Genomic DNA, 24322 nt, shown 5'->3' with positions numbered 1-24322 from the left:
AGCCTCTGGGACAACTTCAAGCGAACCAACATCCGAATTATAGGGGTGCCAGAAGAAGAGAGAGAGCAAGATATTGAAAACCTATTTGAAGAAATAATGACAGAAAACTTCCCCTAACGGGTGAAAGAAATAGCCTTACAAGTCCAGGAAGCACAGAGAACCCCAAACAAAAGGAATCCAAAGAGAACTACACCAAGACACATCATAATTAAAATGCCAAGGGCAAAAGACAAAGAGAGAATCTTAAAAGCAGCAAGAGAAAAAAAGTCAGTTACCTACAAGGGAGTACCCATACGATGGTCAGCTGATTTCTCAACAGAAACTATGCAGTCCAGAAGGGATTGGCAAGAAACATTCAAAGTGATGAATGCCAAGAACCTACAACCAAGATTACTTTATCCAGCAAAGCTATCATTCAGAATTGAAGGTCAGATAAAGAAGAGCTTCACTGATAAGGAAAAGCTAAAGGAGTTCATCACCACCAAACCAGTATTATACGAAATGCTGAAAGGTATTCTTTAAGAAGAGGAAGAAGAAGATAAAAATTATGAACAACAATTACATATCTATCAACAAGTGAATCTAAAAATCAAGTGAATAAAAAAATCTGATGGAGAGAGTAAACTGGTGAATATAATATAATCAGGGGCATAGAAAGGGAGTGTGGACTGACAATTCTCGGGGGGAAAGTGGTATGGAGGGTGTGGGAAGAGTCTGGACAAAAATCGTACTCCTATGGATGAGGACAGTGGGGGTGGGTAAGGGCTGGGGGTGGGGTGGGAACTGGGTGGAGGGGAGCTATGGAGGGGGATAAAATAGGAACAACTGTAATAATCTGAACAATAAAGATTTATTTAAAAAAAAACCAGCATGGCATTGGCAGAGAAACAGATACACAGATCAATGGAACAGAAAAGGGAGCCCAGCTATAAAATCACATGTATAGACAGATAATTTTTAGACAAAGGAACCAGAAATGCACTCTGGGGTAAAGATAGTCTTTTCAATAAATGGTGCTGGGAAAACTGGAAAGCCACATGCAAACGAATGCAACTGGATTGCAGTTTGTCCCCATGTACAAAAATAAATTCAAAATGGATCAAAGACTTAAACATAAGACCGGAAACTCTAAGTTACATAGAAAAAAATATAGGTACCAAACTTATGGACCTGGGTGATGGAGACATTTTATGGACCTGAGCCCAAAGGCAAGGGAGGTAAAGGCAAAAATAAATGAATGAGACTATATCAAATTGAAGAGCTTCTGCACAGCAAAAAACCCTACAAAAACAGACAACAAAACAAACAGGCAGCCAACCAGATGGAAGATGATATTTGCAAACAGTAGCTCTGACAAAGGTTTAAATTTCCAAAATATATAAAGAACTTGTAAAACTCAACACCAAATAAATAATCCAATAAAAAGTGGGCAGAGACACCCTAGCTGGTTTCACTCAATGGATCGAGCATCAACCTGTGGACTGAAGAGTCCCAGGTTCGATTCCGGCCAAGGGCACATGCCTGGGTTACGAGCTCGATCCCCAGTAGGGGGCGTGCAGAAGGCAACCAATCAATGATTCTCTCTCATCATTGATGTTTCTTTCTCTCTCTTCCTCTCCCTTCTTCTCTAAAATCAATAAAATATATTTTTTAAAAAAAGTGGTCAGGGGACTTCTTCCAAGAAGACATACAAATAGCCAATTGATATGTGAAAAGATGTTCAACCTCACTGGCAATTAGGGAAATGCAAATTACAACTACAATGAGCTACCACCTTATACAGTCAGAGTGGCCATTATCAACAAGACAAGCAACAACAACTGTTGGTGAGGTTGTGGAAAAAAGGGAACCCTCATTTACTGCTGGTGGGAATGTAGACTGGTACAACCACTATGGAAAGCAGTCTGGCGATTCCTCAAAAAATTAAAAATAGAGCTGCCGTATAACCCAACAACTCAACTCCTGGTTATATACCCGAAAAACTTGAAATCATTTATACACAAAGATATGTGCACCCTATGTTCACTGTACCATTATTCACAGTGGCCAAGACTTGGAAACAGCCAAAGTGTCCTGTGATAGAGGACTGGATAAAGAAGATGTGGTATATATTACACACTGGAGTACTGCACAGCCATAAGAAAGGATGAAATAGCGTCATTTACAACAACATGGATGGACCTTGTGAACATTATGCAAAGTGAAATAAGCCAGACAGAAAAAGCTAAGAACTATATTATTTCACTCATATGTAGAATATAAAACTGAAACTTATGAACACAAACAGCAGTATGGTGGCTGCCAGAGGGAAGGGTTTGGGGGGAGAAAGGTGTCCTAATATGAGATGACAGGAGATCTGACTTTGGGTGGTAGACACATGGTCCTATATACAGATTTTGTAAATTAGTTATCCACAAATGAAACCTATATGCCCATGATGACTAATGTCACCCCAATAAAATTTAATTTAAAAAAAGAAAAAGAAAGAAAACTAAACAAATCAGAGTAAATAATGACCAGTTTCCTAGAATGAAACTCAGAGCTACTCTTAAGGAGAGACTATCTAAATAGACTTATCCCCCCCAAATTAGTTACTCACCTCTTCATCAATTTTATCTTCTAGGGCATCAATATGACGTTCTTTAAGAAATCGCTGTGTTTTTTCTAACTGATATTTCACTAACTCCTCTATGGCGTCTTTCTCTTCCTTGTCCACGAATTCTTGTACTGCTTCACCCATCCCCCTTTCTGTTAGAAGTGAGAGCTGCACATTCTGTAAGAGAGATATAAATCACTGGATGCAGAAAATAGTATCCATCCCTTACAAAATAATTCTAAACGAGAAAGGAAGATGAAAGAGTATTGTTTCCAGAGAACAAGACAAGTTATCTAGTTATTGAAGGGAAAACAAAACAATGGACAGTAATTAAGCCAACTGATAAATATTAGGAGTCAGAAAAAGTAAAGTGAAAACAAGGCTGGTGAACATGCAGAGGCCAGAATGGCTGGAATACAGAGACCAGAAGTGGCAGCTAATGATAAAAAGATGATGTTAACCGGAGTGTTAACCCTAAAGATGTCCACACCTAATCTCTGGGACCTGTGAATATGTAACAGGGCAAAGGAGAACTAAGATTACAGATGGAACTAAGGCTGCTAATCAGTTTATCAGAGAGTATCGAGGTAAGCCCAGTGTTATTATGAATATCCTTAAAAGTGGAAGAGGGAGTCAGAGAGAGATGTAACTGGGAGAGAATGGCCAGAGAGATACAACATTGCTGGCTGTGAAGATGAAAGAAGCAGCCCAGGAGCCACAAAATGTGGGCACCTCTAGAAGCTGGAAAAGATATGGAAATGGATTCTACCCTGGAGCCTCTAGAACAGTGGTTCTCAACCTTCCTAATGCCGCGACCCTTTAATACAGTTCCTCATGTTGTGGTGACCCCCAACCATAAATTATTTTTGTTGCTTCTTCATAACTAATTTTGCTACTGTTATGAATCGTAATGTAAATATCTGATATGCAGGATGTATTTAGGTGACCCCTGTGAAAGGATCGTTCGACCCCAAAGGGGTCGCCACCCACAGGTTGAGAACCACTGCTGTAGAAGGAACACAGCCCTGCTGACACCTCAATTTTAGTCCAGTGAGACCAGTGTCAGATTTCTGACCTACAGAATTGTAAGATAATTAACCTGTGCTGTTTTAAACCACTAGGTTTGTGAAAATTTGTTTCAGCAGCCAGAGGAAACTGATACAACTGGAGGATCTTAATGTGGCATATACTTACGGTATAAGAGTAGCTTTGGCAGCTCTCTTTATAAAACATGCCCACATCTTTCTCTCCCCCTCTCCCCGCAGGCATGTTTTCCTTGCCTCTCTCTTTCTTAAGCTCCAACAACCCTTCTTTTGCCTCTATAACTTGTTTTCTGAACCCATTTCTTCTACCGTTAACTTCATTCTACCTCTGTGACTTTATAAATAAACTTTCTCTAATAATTTCAGTCTTGTCTCTGAATTTTTTCTTAGCCAGAACTTAAGTACTAAGGTTAAAAAAAAAAAAAAAAAAGCTTCACAATGTGGTAGCTATGTTAATAATGTGATTCCTATATTAATAATGCAATGTAATTAGCAATTTACAATAGCTAAGATCTAGAAACAGTCCAGTACCCATCAGTAGATGAGTGATAAAAAAGCTGTGGTACATTTACACCATGGAATACTGTGCAGCTATAAAAAAGAAGGCTCTCTTACCCTTTGAGAGAGCATGGAGAGACCTAGAGAGTATTATGCTAAGTGAAATAAGCCAGTTAGAGAAAGACAAGTATCACATGATCTCACTCATATGTGGAATATAATGAACAAAATAAACTGATGAACAAAACAGACCCAGAGACACAGAAGAATGGAACAGACTGAATGGCAAATCTAAGAGGGAAGGCAGGAGTGGGTAGGTGGGGAGAGATTAACCAAAGAACTTATATGCACATATGTATAACCCATGGACACAGGAAATAGTGTGGTGAAGGTGGGGGGAGTGGGAGGTGTGTGTGCAGGGAGTAGGTGCAGCATAGAAGGGATTAATGGGGAGGAAAAGGGGACATCTATAATATGTTCAATAATAAAGATAAATTTAATAATAATAATGTAATTCTGAAATTATATCCAGGTGCAAGAATAGTAAATCCTGGATTCAGACTTATGCAATAGCAATAAAAAGTAAGAGGATAACAACATCAACAACAGCTACAATAATAATAATATTAATAACATTAACTAAGCATGTAATTTCTTTTGGTGTATAGTAGCTATAAATGATGCAATTAATTGCCACCATTTTGAGGATCCCTTTTATTTCAACTCTCAATTATACATATCCTAAGTAAAAATCTGCTATTATAAGATAGACATTATTCAAATCGTGAATTGTAATTAAGAAATTACCTTCTCTGCGGTTTGAAAATACTGTTTTACGAGGTCTTCTACCCTTAGAGTTGTTCCTTCAAAAGGTTTTGTAATGAACTTCCCAAAGTTGATCTCTTCTCCTAGAAGAAAGAAATTCTTGAAAAAGGAGCAGCTTGTTATCAGGCACAGTACCCAAACTCACTGCGGCTGCTGTCAGTACAGGAGGAACGCCAAACGTTATCAACTGTCAGCTTGCTCAATGTGGTAAATTCTGAGGCAAAAAAAACCCATGGCATTTTTGCTAATAGCCACAGTCTTTTCCCTAAAGTCTGTACTTGTTTTCCATATCTCCAAGTAGTATATCTCTTGCAACTATTCTCATACTGTGGTCCACAGACCTCTGGGGGTCCCCAAACCATTTCAAGGGTGGCTCAAGGTAAAAATTCCCTCAATAATAATAATACTAAGATGTTATTTATTTTTTTCCATTATAATGACATCTGCACTGATAATACTAAAGCAGTTGTGCTGATTCCATAGAGATCAGACAGGTAAAGTAATTTACAAAGTGTAACACCTGTATTTAAGTAGTAGAGTGGGTCAAAATAACAAAAATACTTTCTTTTAAAAATATATATATATTTTATTGATTTTTTACAGAGAGGAAGGGAGAGGGATAGAGTTAGAAACATCGATGAGAGAGAAACATCGATCAGCTGCCTCCTGCACACCCCACACTGGGTATATGCCCACAACCAAGGTACATGCCTTTGACCAGAATCGAACCTGGGACACTTGAGTCCTCAGGCTGACGCTCTATCCGCTGAGTCAAACCGGTTAGGGCAACAAAAATACTTTCAATAAAACATTCAAAGGGGTCATTGTTTCTATTGAGCAATTTATGGTTAAGCGAAAAAGAAATCATTAGAACAAAACTGACTATAAATACAACTCAAGTAACATAAGGTACTAGTTCTATATTCTGTTCTTACAAATGCTGCACCTATAAAATTTCAAGAAATTAATAAGGATGAACAATTAAAGTAAAACACTATCAATAAGTAATTAATTAAAATTCATAGCATGAAAATATAATTATCAGATACAGATTTCCCCCCCTAAAACAGTATTCTATGAGCTCCATTTAAATATCTACATAACTATTTCAGGTTAAATTAACAGCATATACAATTTTTATCACAATTTGACAATGAATATAGAAGGCCATTAAACCCAAGTTAATAAGAGCCCAGGTAGCTTACTTGTAAATATGGCCATATTTTTCTATGAAAATTCTGACTAAATAGCTCTAAGAAAAACAGCCTCTATCTTTAACATGATAATATTTATTATGAAGAAACACTACCATTGCCCCTTGAACAATTTGGGGCTAAGGGATGCCGACTCAACACACAGCTGAAAAATCTGTGTATAACTTTTAACTCCCCAAAAACTTAATACTAATAGCCTATTACTGTAGACTGGAAATCTTACTGATAACATAAACAGCCAATTAATACAAATTTTATATATGTATTATATACTGTATTCTTACAATAAAGCAAACTAGAGAAAAAACAATGTTATTAAGAAAACCATGAGAAAAAGAAAGCACATATACAATATTGTACATATTCACTGACAAAAGTCCACATATGAATGAACCTATGGAGTTCAAACTTGTGTTGTTCAAGGGTCAACTATTTTAGTCAGATGATCTGTTTTATAAATGCTAAAATATGGATAATTAGTTTTTACAAAATTTTTAATGGAAACTGATTACCTGATCATCAGAAACATCAAACTATGGGCCACTTACTATTTCAAAAGACTGGTATCTTCCTAAATCACTGTACACCCTAAAGCTGAAATACTTAATAATGCAAACTTTGAGAATATATTCTCTGAACATGAATAATGTATAATAAATAATAAATATTTATTTTGAACAATAAATCTGTAACGTCTGTGTATGCTGATACTCAGCAGTACTGTTTTTAAAAAAAGTACATCTGCAGGGAAAGCCTTCCATTTCTTTTTGATATCCACATAAGTTTAAAAATGACTGCTATTGCCCAGCCAGTGTGGCTCAGTTGAACATTGTCCTATACATCCAAGAGGTCGCTGGTTCAATTCCTGGTCTGCCGGGAGCCGGTCCATCCTTGCTGTTTCAAGGGACCTGGCATATATGGCATATGGTTCTTAATATGTTTGCTCACCTTCTTGGCACTGTGTTTTAACCAAGGTCACCTCTCCGAGAAAGGTTGAATCCCCAGGTAGGGATTTTCCCTGAATTTGTAAAATTTTTGTAGGTCTAGTAGCATGGATTTCTTGTATCCAAAATGCTGCATCGCTAGATCCAAAGCCTCCGGCCCCTCTAGCTTCCTGGGTAACAGCTGTCCCTATTTTATGTATTGGTAACAGGATTAATTGGGCAATTCTCTGGTTGGGCTGAATCTGTATAGTTGTGGTGGGTGGGGAAAGTAAAATCTGTATTTCTCCTGTGTAGTCTGCATCAACAACTCCTGGGATGACTAAGATCCCCTGTAAGGAGGTGGAGCTCCGCCCTAATATTAAACCTACGGTTCCCTCAGGCAGCGGCCCAGACACTCCTGTAGGAATGGCTGCTACTGGCGAGTCTGGGGTTAGTATTGCGTGGGTGGTTGAGTGGAGGTCCAATCCTGCACTGCCTGGGGTTGCCCTGAAGAGGTCACTGACTGATCGAAATTTGCAGAGGGGTTGAAGGTTGATGCCCCTATTATTGCAGGGGCCTGGGGCTGGCCCCTTCTCAAGTTTCCCAATTGAGGTGATGGGATATAACCTCCTTGGGAGCTATTTGTAGAGTTTAAAGGCCGACCATTTTTATGGTATTTTGATCTACATTCCTTTGCCCAATGGAATCCTTTCTGACATCGGGGACAAACGGTTTTTGGAGGGTTAATATTATTCCCTAATCTATTTCCAGGCTGTCGAGGAGCTTGCCATCTGGCCTGAGTATTATTATTATTTTTATTTGGGCATTCTCTGCTAAAGTGCCCAGATAAGCCACAAGAGTAGCAGTTCATATTTCTTTTATTACCTATATTATTGCTGGCTTGTCCTATAGCCTGTACATATTGAGGGTATGTCTCCCCTTTGAGAGCTGCAGCTATAGCTACACCCTGTATAAATGCTGGACTTACATCAGCACACTGTTTTATAAAATCATTTATAGTTCCTGTTCTGCGAATCGGCCTTAATAAAGCCTGACAGGTATTATTAGCATTTTCAAAAGCCAGTTGTTTGATTAGGATATCGGCTGCCTCTTTGTTATTGATTACTCTCTTGACTGCCTGCATGAGGCGAGAAAGGAAATCCTGATATGGTTCCTCGACCTTCTGTTTAACCTCTGTAAGGGTGGTTGTTTTTCCTGCTGTACACGGTAGGGATTTCCAGACACTTAGTGCACAACTGGTTACTTTGGTAAGTGCCTCTGTGGGCATATTCATTTGCTCCTCAGCCGTGTTAAAATCACCTTCTCCTAATATCATGTCTAGGGTTATTCCTTTTCTGGTTTTTCCACTAGTGGCTACAGCTTTCTTAGCAAGATCATCATATTCAGTTTTCCATAATAAGTAATCGCCTCCTGAGAGACAGGATTTACAAACCTGTGACCAATCATAAGGAGTCATCCATTTACTGGCTAGGGTTTCTACCAAGGTTTGTGTGTAAGGAGCTAGAGGTCCATATTCAGAGCAGGCCAATTTTAATTCTTTAAGTACTTTGTAAGGTATAGGCTCCAAGGTGGGGTTTCTATTCCCACCAGACTCATTCTCATATGTAACTGGGAAGCAGAGTGAGAATTCAAGATCTCCATTAGCTTCAGCTTCTCTTATCGCCCTTTGAAATTTAGACATGGAGCTCCTAGGAGCCACAGGACCTGGTTTAGGCTTCCTTTCTAATTTGGGGAGCCTGTTTTGAATGGGAGGGCCACTCTCCTCTCTACTGACTGGAAAGGACCAATGGTCATGTTTATGATATTTATTCTCCTCCCGATCAGTAGGCATAGCTAAATTGCTTTTAGAGTGAGCTGAAGACAATGATGATGTATCCTCTCTGGGTGGAGCCGAGGGACTATTTAAATTTTGAGAAAGTTCAACCGTTTTTGCCTCTGGTGCCAAGGTGTCACAGATTGAATCCCAGAGGGAAAAGAAACATGGCAGGACCGCCTCAGATTCATGGTGTTTCTTTAATTGCTTTCCTACTTCAACCCAAGTTTTTAAATTAACAGTTCCATCCTCTGGAAGCCATTGACATCCTTGCTGTTTCAAGGGACCTGGCATATATGGCATATGGTTCTTAATATGTTTGCTCACCTTCTTGGCACTGTGTTTTAACCACGGTCACCTCTCCGAGAAAGGTTGAATCCCCAGGTAGGGATTTTCCCCTGAAGTTAGGGAGGGAATAAAACCCCTCAACTAAGTGCCAGGCGGGTAATTAATCCCTTTAACTACGAACAATCATGCTTAAACTACATAATCTTTTCTCCCTGGAATGGAGATAAGAAACACCCTAACCTTTGTAATAGAGATTGATAGGATTGAATCAACTGGTATAAATACAGTTGTAACAAGACAGAAACACTCAGAACTCAGAACACAGAACCAGACAGAGAGACAGAACTCAGAACTCAGAACTTAGAACAGAATCAAGAAGACAGAGCCTACACGGAGCCTAGAGACAGAAGAACTTCGCTGGAGAGAGCATGCCGGAGGATCCTGGAGAGGGACTGGCCTCGGAGCCTAGAGACAGAGCCTAGCAGGAGAACATGGCAAGGGATCCTGGACTGAACCTGACTACAGAGATTGGCAGGAGAACCTGACTGGAACCTGGACACTGAACCTGACTGGAGAGCCTGGACAGAACCTGGCTGGAGAACCTAGCGAGGGAACATGGCTACAGAACCTCGCTGGAGATCCGAAGCAGAACCTCTCTGGAGATCCGGGCTAGAGATCCTGGCTAGGTTGCTGATCAACTGAACACTGTCCCCGTGTCATTCCTTCTTCACCGACTCCATCTACACCTTTGGGGACCCCTGGACCCGCTGGGGTTGGACCCCGGCATCTGGCGCCCGAACAGGGACCCCTAGGTAAGCGCCCCGCACTCGGGACGGATCGGACTCCACCGTAGGAAGAGGGTGGACAGTCTTCGCCGACTCCGTCCACACCTTTGGGAACCCCTGGAACAGAATTCCCTTAGGTAAGCCGCCCCATTGAGAACCTCCACACTCGGGACGGATAGGACTCCACCATAGGAAGAGGGTGGATAGTCTTCGCTGACTCCGTCCACACCTTTGGGGACCCCTGGACCTGCTGGGGTTGGACCCCGGCACTGGTCCGGTAACATGCCAGGATAGTAGACTCAATCCCCACTTGGGGGCGTGCAGGAGGCAGCTGATAGATATTTCTCTCATGGGTGTTTATATCTCTCCCCCTTTCGTGCCCCCTCTCTCTAAAAATAAAAAAAAACATATTTTTAAAATATTGCTATCTAGGCGGAGAAACCAAGATGGCGGCATAGGTGAACACCTGAAATTGCTACCTTGCACATCCACTTCAAAACTACAACTAAACACAAAACAGACATCACCCAGAACCACAGGAAGGCTGGCTGAGTGGAAATTCTACAACTACAAGGAAAGACTCAGAGGAGGTGTGGAAGTAAAGTGCAGAGATACGGAGGCACGCGCGAAAAGGGCTGGCAATGGAGGACACCGGTGTCTTTTTCAATCAGGAGGGGGACACAAGCTCCCGACGGCTCTGAACTCCAGTTCCGGGTGAGTATCTGGGGACCCAGACTCACACGGGGAGAAAGTGGACTGTCTGGCAGCGGGCGGAACTGAAGGGTGGCTTTTCCTCAGAGGGTCTTGCAGAGATTACCTCAGGACACTGAGACCCCAGGACTGTTAGGGCAGGACTAAGGATCAGCCATAGCTGTCTGCTCTGCTCTGTTGATTCCCTGAGATCCTGCCCCACCCAAGCTGCAAGCAGAGGCTTTTGTATATGAATGGGCTGGCCCTTTGAGATCTAAAATTACCTAACAAACTGAGGCTGGGTCAGAGAGACCCAGAACATCCAAAAGAAGGCCCAAGGCCCCACAGCAGCTTGCATTGCTTCACAGCTGGGCCTCTTCTGGGCACCTCCAAACCCCGAAACAAAGAAGAGGAATCTGAAGATCTCTCCATAACTCCTGCTGGGTAGCCTCAGGCAGAGGCTAAATTAGCACCTCCTTAGAGATCCAAGAGCCTGTGTACCTACTGGTCATAGTGGGACCATCCAGATTACAACTCCTCAGATCCATAAGGGACACACTCAAGGGGCAGACTCAGTAAGCACCAAAGCCCCACTGAAGCAAGTCTTGCCCCATAAGGGTGTCTTCAGCACAGAAGTTCTCCCACTGTAGACACAGCTGATTCTCACAGCCAACTGGCCTGGAGGTCAATTCCTCCCAGTGATATCAACAACAATCAAGGCTTAACTACAACAAGACTGTGCACAAAGCCCACAAAGGGGTGCACCAAGAGTGTCCACCTCACGTAATTGGGGAGGCTGAGCCACTGGGCCCTATAGGACACCTAGCACACAAAGCCACTCTATCGACACAGGGAAGCAGCCAAAATGCGGAGACAAAGAAACAGATCACAAAAGACAGAAATGGAGGAAAGCAAACTACTGGATATAGAGTTCAAAACCACACTTTTAAGGTTTTTCAAGAATTTTCTAGAAACTGCTGATAAATTTAGTGAGACCCTCGAGGATATGAAAAAGGACCAACTAGAAATTAAGCATACACTGACTGAAATAAAGAATATTATACAGAATTCCAACAGCAGACAAGAGGATCTCAAGAATCAAATCCAAGTTTTGAAATACGAAGAAGCAAATAATACCCAACCGGAAAAGCAAAAAGAATCCAAAAATATCAAGATAGTGTAAGGAGCCTCTGGGACAACTTCAAGCGAACCAACATCCGAATTATAGGGGTGCCAGAAGAAGAGAGAGAGCAAGATATTGAAAACCTATTTGAAGAAATAATGACAGAAAATTTCCACTACCTGGTGAAAGAAATAGACTTACAAGTCCAGGAAGCACAGAGAACCCCAAACAAAAGGAATCCAAAGAGAACCACACCAAGACACATCATAATTAAAATGCCAAGGGCAAAAGACAAAGAGAGAATCTTAAAAGCAGCAAGAGAAAAAAAGTCAGTTACCTACAAGGGAGTACCCATACGATTGTCAGCTGATTTCTCAACAGAAACTACGCAGGCCAGAAGGGATTGGCAAGAAACATTCAAAGTGATGAATGCCAAGAACCTACAACCAAGATTACTTTATCCAGCAAAGCTATCATTCAGAATTGAAGGTCAGATAAAGAGCTTCACAGATAAGGAAAAGCTAAAGGAGTTCATCACCACCAAACCAGTATTATACGAAATGCTGAAAGGTATTCTTTAAGAAGATGAAGAAGATAAAAATTATGAACAACAATTACATATCTATCAACAAGTGAATCTAAAAATCAAGTGAATAAATAATCTGATGAACAGAATAAACTGGTGAATATAATAGAATCAGGGGCATAGAAAGGGAGTGGACTGACAATTCTCGGGGAGGAAAGGGGTGTGGGGAGTGGGGAAATATACTGGACAAAAATGGTACACCTATGGATGAGGACAGTGGGGGTGGGTAAGGGCAGAGGGTGGGGTGGGAACTGGGTGGAGGGGAGTTACGGGGGGAAAAAAGAGGAACAACTGTAATAATCTGAACAATAAAGATTTATTTTAAAAAATACCACATTCAAAAAAATAAAATATAATATTGCTATCTAATTTTTAGAAGAAATTTAATTATTCAACTGTCAATTTATTATTTGTCTTTTATTAAAGACTGATTTACAATAAACCCTGTAAGAACATTTTTAAATTTGTAAAAATAACTAGCATACCTGTGTTTTCCTTTTGTTCTCTACGCCTGAAAAAATGGATAACATCTTTTGGATTAGCTATTCGATCCACAAATTTCTGGCTAAAGCGAAGAACATTGAAAGGTTCAAAACCTCCACTATAGTCCACCTGGAAATACAGAATAAGTCATTTCAGCATTTAGGTTTATGCTCAATACTTTTAAGTTAATAAATTAATATTCTACAGTTCATTTTAAAGATCCTAAGAGTGTTAAACCATTTATTCAACTGCAAAAACAAAGCTTCGAAAGTTTATAAGCTTATGCAAAACACTTTGTTCGATGGAATCAAGATATAGCAAGAATTCTCATAATATTGGAATAATTACATCTGCCCATGAAAACACTAGTAGTGCTCTGACTGGATAACTCAGTTGATTGGAGTGTCATTCCATACACCAAAAGATTGCAGATTCGATGCCCAGTCAGGGTGTGTATGGGAGACAACCAATCAAAGTTTCCCTCTCACATCAATGTCTATCTGTCGCTCGCTCTCTCTATCTGTCTCTCTCCCCCTCTCTCCAAAATCAATAAAAACATATCCTCAAGTGAGGATAATAATAAAAAAAAGAAAACATTAGTAGCCTAGGCACCAGAAGTACCATCTGAAAAGGAGGTGGAATTTTAAACAAAATCTTAAACTTCCAAAACAGAAAGAAAATTCTCCACCAAAATAAAATGCTGGCTTCAGATGCATTAGTTAAGGGGTCTATCCTCTTAGGTATATTCTCTCACTTTGACAAGAATAAATGCTGTGAAAATCCATGTAGAAAAAGAATAAAATCTGCCAAAACCGGTTTGGCTCAGTGGACAGAGCGTCGGCCTGCGGACTGAAAGGTCCCAGGTTCGATTCTGGTCAAGGGCATGTACCTGGGTTGCGGGCACATCCCCAGTAGGAGATGTGCAGGAGGCAGCTGATCGATGTTTCTTTCTCATCAATGTTTCTAACTCTCTATCTCTCTTCCTTCCTCTCTGTAAAAAAATCAATAAAATATATTTTAAAAAAAAACAAAAAAAAAAAGAATCAAATCCGTGAGCTTTGAGAAATGATTACCCTTCAAAACACAGGATCTACTTAAAGCTAACAATCACCCTCAAGGCTCTCTCTTTTTTAAAAAGTATATAGTGGTACAAAGACCTTTACAAAGAAAAACACTACATTTCTTTCTAAGAGATAGGCAGTTGACAAAGTGGGGGTCAGAAGTGCTGACCCTCCACACATAAATTCACATATAACTTCTAACTCCCCCCAAAATTATAGCCTACTGTTGTCCAGAAGACTTAGCGATAACATGAACAGTTGGCTAACACATATTTTGTACGTTATGTGTATATTATATTCTTACAATAAAGCTAGAGAAAAGAAAATGTTAAGAAAACCATAAGGAAAATAGATTTACAGTATTTCATGAAAAACCCACATATAAGTGGACCCACGCAGTTCAAACCCTCTGTTCAAGGGTCAACTGTAATCATTTCCTAAACTAGCTGTGCTCAATGCAATGCACTGGAAGCAGCATTACACCGATCACCAGCCTATCCACACTACTCCCCAACCACTCAGGCTTTTCATCACACTCAGCATGAACTGACTTTTGTTCATTTACTTGCTATCTGTTTACTGTGTCTCGCAGCTCCACCTCCCATAAGCTCCACAAGTTCAACAGCTCCTCTGTGTTATCATCACTGTTCCAAGCATGCAGGACAGAATGTATTCAATAAATATTAATCCACTGAGTCAATGAATTAATGAGGGGCCTCTGGTTAATACAATGTACTTTTGGAATATTACTTACATGAACTATCTGTTCTTTTGTTTCAGAAATGAATTAGTAATTGGCTGTGCTTAGGAAAAGGAATGCCAATTTTCTATTTCAGTCTGTTGGTTCTAATGGTTTTAGGCAGACATGGAAGAGAAACATGGGACCTTCTACCCTGATAAAGAGAACACGTAGTTCTCCCAGAGCAACTATGTTTGTGGTACCCAGACCATCTCCACAGTTGTCATGTTATAAAACAGAAAATGTGAAATGCTCAAGCTATTGGATTTCCCCAGATTCTTCAGATGTTTTAACAATTATACTCCGGCCTAGCTTTATTTGTGATTTTCTCCTCCTAGGAGTCACAAAGCTTGTTCATTACACAAACATTATCAAGTGTTCACAATGTACTAGGCACTGTGCTGAGGGTCAGGGCTACAGCCATGAATAAAACATAGTCATCAAAAAATTCACAAGCTGACTGGGAAGACAAAAATGTAAATAAATAACTGCAAGCAGAATGAAATGATGCTGTAAAAAGTATGTACAGAGTAAACTGAGGACACAAAGGAAGAAATATCGAATCTAAAGGGAGGTCAAGAAAGGCTTCTATGAAGATGGGAAGCTTAAGTGGGTGTTAAAGGAAGTACGAAAGGAGAGAAGCACATTCCACACAGCATGATCACCTGGGCAAAGATGCGAAAGAGTGAAATAAACTCTGCAATACTATCTTCTGAAAAGTCAATAAAGTTCAACTTATCTAAAATAGAAGCTACTCAAAAATAAAATAAAATAGGACTTACGCGCAGTCGTATAAGAGGCTTATCTGGCTGTCCAACATTTCCCAGACGCTCCCGTTCAGCATTTTCAAGCATTTCTTCAATCTCAAAATAAAAATATTGTCATGACTTGAGGGAGGGATACTACTGGCATCCGGTGGGTAGAGGTCAGACAGGATATTGGTAAAATCTTACAATGCACCCTGGCTGGTGTGGCTCAGTTGGTTGAGCATCGTCCCATGATTGCCAGTTCTCCAGGGGAGGGCATAGGCCCAAGTTTCAGGCTCGATTCCCTGTAGGGAGCATGCAGGAGGCAGCCTAATAGATGTTTTTCTCTCTCTCTCCTTTCCTCTCTTTCTAAAAATCAACAAAAATATGTATTTTTTTAAAATCCTACAATGCATAGAACAACTTCCTAAAACAAAACATTACCCAATCTAAAATGTCAGTTTTCCACCCTAGCTGGTTTGGCTCAGGTTCCATTCCAGTCAAGGGCACATGCCCGGGTTGCAGACTCGACCCTCAGCAGGAGGCATGCAGGAGGCAGCCAATTAATGATTCTCTCTCATCACTGATGTTTCAATCTCTCCCTCTCCCTTCCTCTCTGAAATTAATAAAAATGTATTTTAAAAAATAATAAATTTTAAAAAATTGTCAGCTGTGCCAAAGTAGAGAGACCCTGGGTTCCCTGACTCAGGCCTGACCAGTTTATTCATTTCCCATTTCCCTGGCTTCAGATATTGGGTTTAGGAACAAGCACATGACCTCAGTCCAATGTGAGGGGTTTATCTGGATCTACTGGGAGAAATGATACAGGTATAAGTCTGTGGGCCACCATGTGAAAACACCTTCCTTATAGTGAAGTAAAGACAAAAACCATCAGAATGGGTTGCATGGGGCTGGAAACAGAGAGAAACCCATAATCTTAATTTGAGTTTCTGGATCTAATCATTTTAAAACCAGCATACTCTTAACCTTTTCAGTTATGTGAGTTACATGTTAATGGTAAAGTTTCAACACTGGGCAGGTTACTTTATCTAAGGTTCAGTTCCTCTCTATAAAATGTGGATGGACAATCTATCCACAGCATTGTTGAGTGGATTAAATGCAAAATGTTGTCAATGGTGCCCAGAATATATAAGCAGGCAATGAATATCAGTGATAATTGTTATTATCATTATAACTACCTCATATGATTTTTATGAGAATAAAATGCAAATCAGAAGAGTTAGCACAGAGTAAGAATGGAGTTTCAGCAATGAATATTAAGCTGTTAACTTACATATTATTAAGTGCATTCACCAACTTCAGTAGTGGCTCTAGAATTTCTGCAGAGGTTTAGGGGTGGCAAATGCATGAAAGGGGAGGGTTAAGGTACATAGCAAACACATTTTAAGACTTTACTTGGGGTAGCTTTTAGGGTGAAAGGGATGCCTAATGCAGATTATTAGAGAGGTTAAGGTTCTACTCATCCATCATAATATTCTCCCATTCCCAATCAAAGCCACTGCCTGCTTTCATAAATAAAATAAATGATCAAATCAGGGTAAAAAGAGAGAAATGATTATGTATATGTTTTTGAGAAGGAGGAAAGGAATTGGGAGAGGGGCTTAATTCAAATTTCTACAATATATAACATTCCTCCATCTGGAAGACTTAAAAGATTTTTTATACAATTAAGCTCATTTACTGACAAAGGTGGTTCCTTACAGGCTCCATGAGACTGTAATACAGGATGGGGCAAAAGTAGGTTTACAGCTGTTAGTATGTGAAACAGTTTATTCTTGTATCGTTTATTAATTATTATCCATACAAACAACTGTAAACCTACTTTTATCCTATCCTGTATAATGACTTAACCTCTACTGAATTATTTAATTCAATGTAAATAATCTCTCAATTAAAGTAGATCTCATTGACCTTTACCTAGAAGAATTACCTTCTCCAAACAGAAACTTTGTATGGCTTGGGTTACTTTAGGATTATCTGGATTAAAAATGTCTGGATGATCAGCCAGAACAACATCCTCCATAAAAAACTGCCGAACTGTGCAAAGAGGGATTTTCTGCATATTCATCTTCTTTCCTTTAATCCGAAGCAAGCCAACATGTCTGAAATGAGGAGAGACAGGAAAAGCTAGTCACGTTGTAACTTTCCCCAGGAAAATGTGCATACCAAAACTACCACATTTCTAAGTTTTTACAAAATAATCCTATATAATAAAAGCCTAATATGCTAGGTGTCCGGTTGGCCATTCAACCAATCAAAGCGTAATATGCTAATGACATACTAAGGCTGCTCAACCACTCACTATGACATGCACTGACAACCAGGGGGAAGACAGTCAGTCAGTCGACCAATTGCTATGATGTGCACTGACCACCAAGGGACAGACACTCCAACTGGCAGGTTAGCGTGCTGCTGTGGTCCAGCCGATTGGGACCGAGCGAGATGGGCCAGACACTCCCTCGAGCCCTCCCTGGCTGGCTCTCCCTGTGTCTCTCCCCGGCCCGATTGTGCACCAGTGGGGTCCCTCAGCCTGGCCTGCGCCCTCTCGCAATCTGGGACCCCTTAGGAGATGTTGGAGAGCCAGTTTTGGCCCGATCCCACAGGGGGAGAGTCTCTCAGCCGAAAGCCGGGCTCACAGCTGGCAAGCGCAGCAGCAATGGTGGGAGCCTCTCCCGCCTCCTCAGCAGTGCTAAGGATGTCCAACTGATGGCTTAGGCCCACTCCTTGTGGGAACACACCACCCCAAGTGCATGAATTTCGTGCACCAGGCCTCTAGTTCTTTATAAAATCATACCCTTAAGAATATTTTTAGCAATTTGACATTATATCACAGGGAAAAAATGTTAAATATTCTTCTTCCTCAGAATAAAATCCACTCTTCCATCATTTTCTGCCTGAACAAATATTCAATTTAGTAGAAGACAAGCATAACAGTAAGTATAATAAAATGTTATCAAGGCTATTATAGTAGTATATACTATTACATATATATGTGTAATCTGTGTGTGTATACGTGCACATGCATATATAAAATAAATTAGCAGCATACTATGAAGAAAAAAACAGCTAACTTACACCCTATTATCATATTCTTTAACTTCTTATCATCTTAACAACCAGAACTTGAGAGGATTAAAGGATAAAACCACTATCAATCACTATTAACTACATCATTATATAACTAGAGGCCCAGTGCATGACATTTGTGCACGAGGAGTAGGGGGGTTCGGGGGTGTCTAAGCCGGCAAGCAGACATCCCTCTCGCAGTCCGGGGCTCTCGCAGTCTGGGAGAGGCTTCTGCCACCGCCATTGCACTCGCCAGCGATGAGTCCAGCTTCTGGCTGAGCAGCGCTCCCCCTGTGGGAACTCAATGACCACCAGGGGGCAGCTCCTGCATTGAGTGTATTTGCATATTAGGGTTTTATTATATAGGATTCCCCGCCCCCCAAAAGAAATATGTGTCTGGCCGGTGTGGCTCAGTGGCTGAACCAGGAGGTCATGGTTCAATTCCTGGTCAGGGCACATGCCCAGGTTTGGGCTCAATCCCCGATAGAAGGCATTCCAGGAGGCAGCTGATCAATGATTATCTCTCATCATTGATGTTTCTATCTCTCTCCTCCTCTCTCCTCTTCTCTGAAACCAATAAAGATATACTAGTATGTATGTGTGTGTGTGTGTGTGTATATATTTTTTAATTTTTTTTTAAAGATCCATCTTTATAAATAAACCTATCATACAAATAACCATACCATTAGCACCTTGAAACTCTGGGATAATTAGAATATTTTAGCAGATTTTTTTTTAAGTTAGTTTCGAAAAGATAACAATTACTCACTTCTTCACAGCTTCTCCTGGGGAAAGAGAAGTCACCACTGAACTTCCAGGTTGGGATACGTAAAAGAGTTGTTGTTCATTTTTGGTTGGAGCTATCTTACACTCATGTTCATGGCCCCAGATTACAAGATCAATGAAGTCATCCAAAAATTGTTCTGGAATGAAGTTAGTACTTCCATGTTTACTCCTATACCCAGATTTTAAAAAATAAATAATATAAATGTTCAGAGATATAAAAAATTTTCATATTAAGTATCTATACCAGTGGTTCCCAACCTTGTTTAGGCAATGCCCCACCTAAGCATCTCTAAAATCTTGATGCCCCCTCTGTGATATATAATTCTTATTATTCAAAAAGTCAACTCCTATTTATGGAGAGGAAGCCGAAAGGCCATTAACTTGCTCTAAACAAGCTTCCAAAGAACATGACATCTATGAAAGAGAAAAATAAAAGAACGAAAGGACAGGTGAAGTACTGAGGAAGAAATCACTAAGAAATTGTTTTAAAAAAATAACAACAATATGAAGTGATATGAAAAAATAGCAAATAATGTTTCAAAACATGTATTAGAGGACTGAAACAGATAAATATGACAAAATATATTTACATACTCTATATGAAGCCACTAGAACCATAAGAAATGCAAAAAATTCACTGTTAATAACTCATTCTCTAATTGCCCCCCTTAAAAATCAAATTGCCCCCTATGGGGAATGTGCCCCACGTTGGGAACCACTGATCTACACAGATCTTTATTCTCCTTTCATTAAAGAATTGTTACATCCCCTTCTTTGTGCAAGGGATTGAGAATATAAAGATACTATCTCATTCCTCCAAGGGCTTACAAATTTGAAGGACACAGACAAGTAGGAGACCCAAAAGAGAAAGCAGTCAATCTTACTTTTAGATACAAACTACGAAAGGTTTAAAGAGGAATAACCTGCTTTGGGCAAGTCAGAAAAGCATGAGCTCTATCACTAGTAAAAACCTATAAATTGGTCGAATTATACAGCAAAAAAAGAAAGAACACAGAAAATAAAAGTGAGTTAAGCTGAAACTTTGTAGAATAAAAACAAATATCTAAATATGCCCAATCATTTTTTTAACATCATCTGTTTTATTACTGATTATAAAAATGAGAATAATAATGTAAGTCTGCCTAGCCATTGTGGCTCAGTAGTTGAGCATCGATTTATGAACCAGGAGGTGACGGTTTGATTTCCAGTCTGGGTACATGCCTGGGTTGCAGGCTTGATCCCCAGTAGGAAGAACACAGGAGGCAGCCAATCAATGATTCTCCCTCATCATTTATGTTTCTAACTCTCTCTCCCTTCTTCTCTAACCAATAAAAATATATTTATAAATGTATTTTTAAAAAAAGAATGTTGTCCTGACTGGTTTGGCTCAGTGGATACAGCGTCGGCCTGTGGACTGAAAGGTCCCAGCTTCGATTCTGGTCAAGGGCATGTACCTTGGTTGAGGGCACATCCCCAGTAGGGGGTGTGTAGAAGGCAGCTGATTGATGTTTCTCTCTCATTGATGCTTCTAACTCTCTATCTCTCTCCCTTCCTCTCTGTAAAAAATCAATAAAATATATTTTTTTTTAAAAAAAAGAATATTAAACTTACATAAGAGATAAGAGTTTTCCATATTAAATATCATATGAATAAGTGATTTGCAAACTCTGGTTTTATTCCGAGGTTAGTTATTATTACAAAAGACTAGGAGCCCAGTGCACGAAGTCGCGTGGCACCGCCCACCCACCCGCCGCCCTGCCTTGACACCCGAACCTCTCCACGCAGAGCTCCAACACGCCTGGCCCAGCCCCCGACCCCTCTGGCCTTCTCTGGACACTTCAAGCCCCACCCTTAGTCCCCGAGTCACCTCGGGCTGGTCCCACCTTCTCCGAGGCACCTCGCCGCTTCTGCCCCTTTCTGGAGCAATTCGAAGGCTCTGCCCCATCATGGTGCCAGAGGAGAGCATGGAAGCCTCCCCCCTGCTGCGCTGTGCTCCTTCCCCTGGCAGGTGGGCGGCGGGGTGCTATGAGTGCGAGCGGTGGGTGGCGAAGGACTGGTGAGGGGTTTGCTACGGGCTCTCACCCCCACCATCCCCGGCACAGAATGGTCCCGCCTCCTCCGGGTGCCTTCCCGCTTCCGTCCCGCGGCACACGCAGGCAGCCTCCTGCTGATAGGAGCTAATAAGGAGCTAATATGCTAATGGTCTGGTCATACACGTTACGGCGTCCCGACCATTAGCATATTAGCTCTTTATTAGTACAGATATGTGAAAACCAATGTGAGTCAAAACAAGAAGGAAAAGTTTTTCCTAACACTAATTTATATTGTTGGGAATTTAAGTAAAAATATTCAAATACTTTGATCTAACATTCATTTAATGCAAACCAATATTCAATCAACAAATATTTAGATACTGAAGACACAGAAGTGAACAAAGTCCTTGTCCTAGTGAGGGACACAAACAATACAAGATGTATCCTCAAAAAAAATGTATACACACTTTAACAGCTGACAGCTCTATTTTGAAAATGAAATGTATTTTAATAAACACTGTCTTTATAATTATTCAAAGTGTGTGTATACATTTTTGGAGACTATATATATATATATATATATATATATATATGTAAAATTTGCCAGGTAGTGATGGATATGATAAAGATAAATAAAAGGGACATGGAGCCGAAACCGGTTTGGCTCAGTGGATAGAGCGTCGGCCTGTGGACTGAAAGGTCCCAGGTTCGATTCCGGTCAAGTGCATGTACCTGGGTTGCGGGCATATCCCCAGTAGGAGATGTGCAGGAGGCAGCTGATCGATGTTTCTCTCTCATCGATGTTTCTAACTCTCTATCTCTCTCCCTTCCTCTCTGTAAAAAATCAATAAAATATATTAAAAAAATAAAATAAAATAAAAGGGACATGGAAAGGAGATGCCCTACAGAGTGGTCAGGAAAGGCCTCTCTAACAGGTGACAAGTGAGCAGAACACTGATGTAAGGGATTAGCAGGCAAGGGAAGAAAGACCTAGGCAGAGGGACAAGCAGATGACAAAGGTACAGAGGTGGGAATGTGTTCAGTGAGTTCAAAACACCAAGGAGATCAGTGTGGCTGAGCACAATGAATGCAGGGCAGAGCAGGAAGTGAAATCAGAGCAAGATCATGTACCTAGAAATATTTTTATGTAGAAAACATATCTCTAGGGTCTAAAAATCAAACCCACATCCCTTGAGATTATTCCTTAATAACTGCTCAGTTTTCTTACTGACATCACTGTTACGATCTCACACTTTTTTACTATAATGATCACATAATAAATCTTGCTTCTTCAAGTTGCCATTCCTGCACCTTATCAGTAAGATTAAACTTCTTAAAACTACTAACAAAAGAAAGCTGATTCAGCTATATGTAATAATTTGGCAAAACACCTGCACATATGCACCAGGAAATGTGCATAAGGTTTTAAAAAGCAAAAATCTGGAAATAATATAAAACATTCACTAACAGGAAAAAAAATAACTGTATACATCAGCTAAAATGACTTACACTTTTAAGCAGCAAAATGGATACACCTGAGTGACATAATCTATATATATAAAAGCCTAATACGCTAAGTGTCCGACCATTCGATCAGTGGCTATGATGTGCACTGACCACCAGGGGGCAGATGCTCTGACTGGTAGGTTAGCTTGCTGCTGGGATCCGGCCGATCAGGACTGGGCAAGATGGACTGGACATGCCCTGGAGCCCTCCTGCAGTCCTTCTCCGGTCCTGATTGTGCACCGGTGCAGTCCCTCGCCTGGCCTGCACCCTCTCACAATCCGGGACCCCTTAGGGGATGTCGGAGAGCTGGTTTTGGCCCAATCCCCGCAGGCCAGGCCGAGGGACCCCACTGGTGCACGAATCTGTGCACCAGGCCTTTAGTATTGAACATAAGCCAGCTGCAAAATTTACAGCAAGGTTCCAGTTATACCAATGGATATATATGTGATTAAACAATAAAGAAAAGCAATGGGCTGAGTAAATAAAAACTGATGATTGTGCTTCTCTCTGGGATATGCAGCAAGAAATGGGGTCAGAGAAGGGCACTACTTCCACTTCTTTGCTATATTTAGGCATATTCATTTTATGATTATCCATATACCTTATGCATATGCCCTAAATATTTTTTATAGGTATAAATGTATTTTGAAAACTTTTAAAATGCAGTCACACAAAGCATATCTAAGTCTTGCCTGACCCTGCACTGACGACTTTCAAAAAATGGGGAGCATTTTACTCAAATAGGTAAGTCTGGAAACAGATTTGGAGAACCTCAATACTGGACTCAACAATTTCCAGAGAATACTTTTACCTGTTCTGATGAATCACAAATAAATTAAACCAAGAGTTCTCATCTTCTTTGGGTCTCAACATTGTTACTTTTTTATTGAGGAACATTCGATACAGCCTTTCATCTGGAATGGATCCTGAAATGGACATGACATTATTTGAAAATTGGTTTCTTAGCTTTTTTAAAAAAAAAGAAGAATATGTTTTGCTTCTAAATTATGTGCTTCTCTAAATATTTCATTTTCCAATTAGAGGTATATTTTATATCTTGAATCATTATTTGCAAATGAATATGTTCCAGGTTCTTGCACGACAACTGCTGAGCAGTTAAATGCATTCAAAGATTGTTTTCCTATCAAGCATATACACCTTCAAAATCTGAAAAATGTGGAATAAAAATCTGAGTGTCTATATTAAATTGTTAACATTTCTATTTAAAATACTGTTTTCATTATCCTTTTACTATAAGCACATAGCACTTCTGATCTAACAAATATAAAATACACAGAAAGAGGGATGAGATAAAAAAATAAATGTATTTATAAGTAAATAGTCATATATATTGTTTTTAAATAAAAATACTGTGCTGAATATTACAATAAAAAATACTGTGCTGTTTAATAATTTAATAAATTTTAAATAATTCTTCCTCCGCCCCAGAGGATTAGCTTAGTCTAGTAGAGGAGG

General features: G+C 40.1%; 1 protein-coding gene across 4 annotated transcripts in view; it reads right to left on the bottom strand.

Moving 5' to 3' along the window:
* The window catches only part of MRE11 (MRE11 homolog, double strand break repair nuclease), a 78966-nt gene that overhangs the window by 37186 nt on the left and 17458 nt on the right, over positions 1-24322 (bottom strand). For 3 of the 4 annotated variants that reach the window (XM_059708120.1, XM_059708121.1, XM_059708122.1), the window contains 7 exons: positions 23658-23772; positions 19291-19476; positions 17386-17557; positions 15471-15551; positions 12891-13017; positions 4945-5045; positions 2600-2773 (listed from right to left, as the gene is read on the bottom strand). In XM_059708120.1, coding sequence (XP_059564103.1) covers positions 2600-2773; positions 4945-5045; positions 12891-13017; positions 15471-15551; positions 17386-17557; positions 19291-19476; positions 23658-23772 — 956 coding nt within the window. The remainder of the gene's footprint in view (positions 1-2599; positions 2774-4944; positions 5046-12890; positions 13018-15470; positions 15552-17385; positions 17558-19290; positions 19477-23657; positions 23773-24322) is intronic. The other variant, XM_059708124.1, reaches the window with a different exon arrangement.

This window comes from Myotis daubentonii, chromosome 9, assembly GCF_963259705.1.
Source record: "Myotis daubentonii chromosome 9, mMyoDau2.1, whole genome shotgun sequence".
Lineage (NCBI taxonomy): Eukaryota > Metazoa > Chordata > Mammalia > Chiroptera > Vespertilionidae > Myotis > Myotis daubentonii.
The sequence above is the reverse complement of the archived record's forward strand: the minus strand, read 5'-3'. Positions and strand labels throughout refer to the sequence as shown.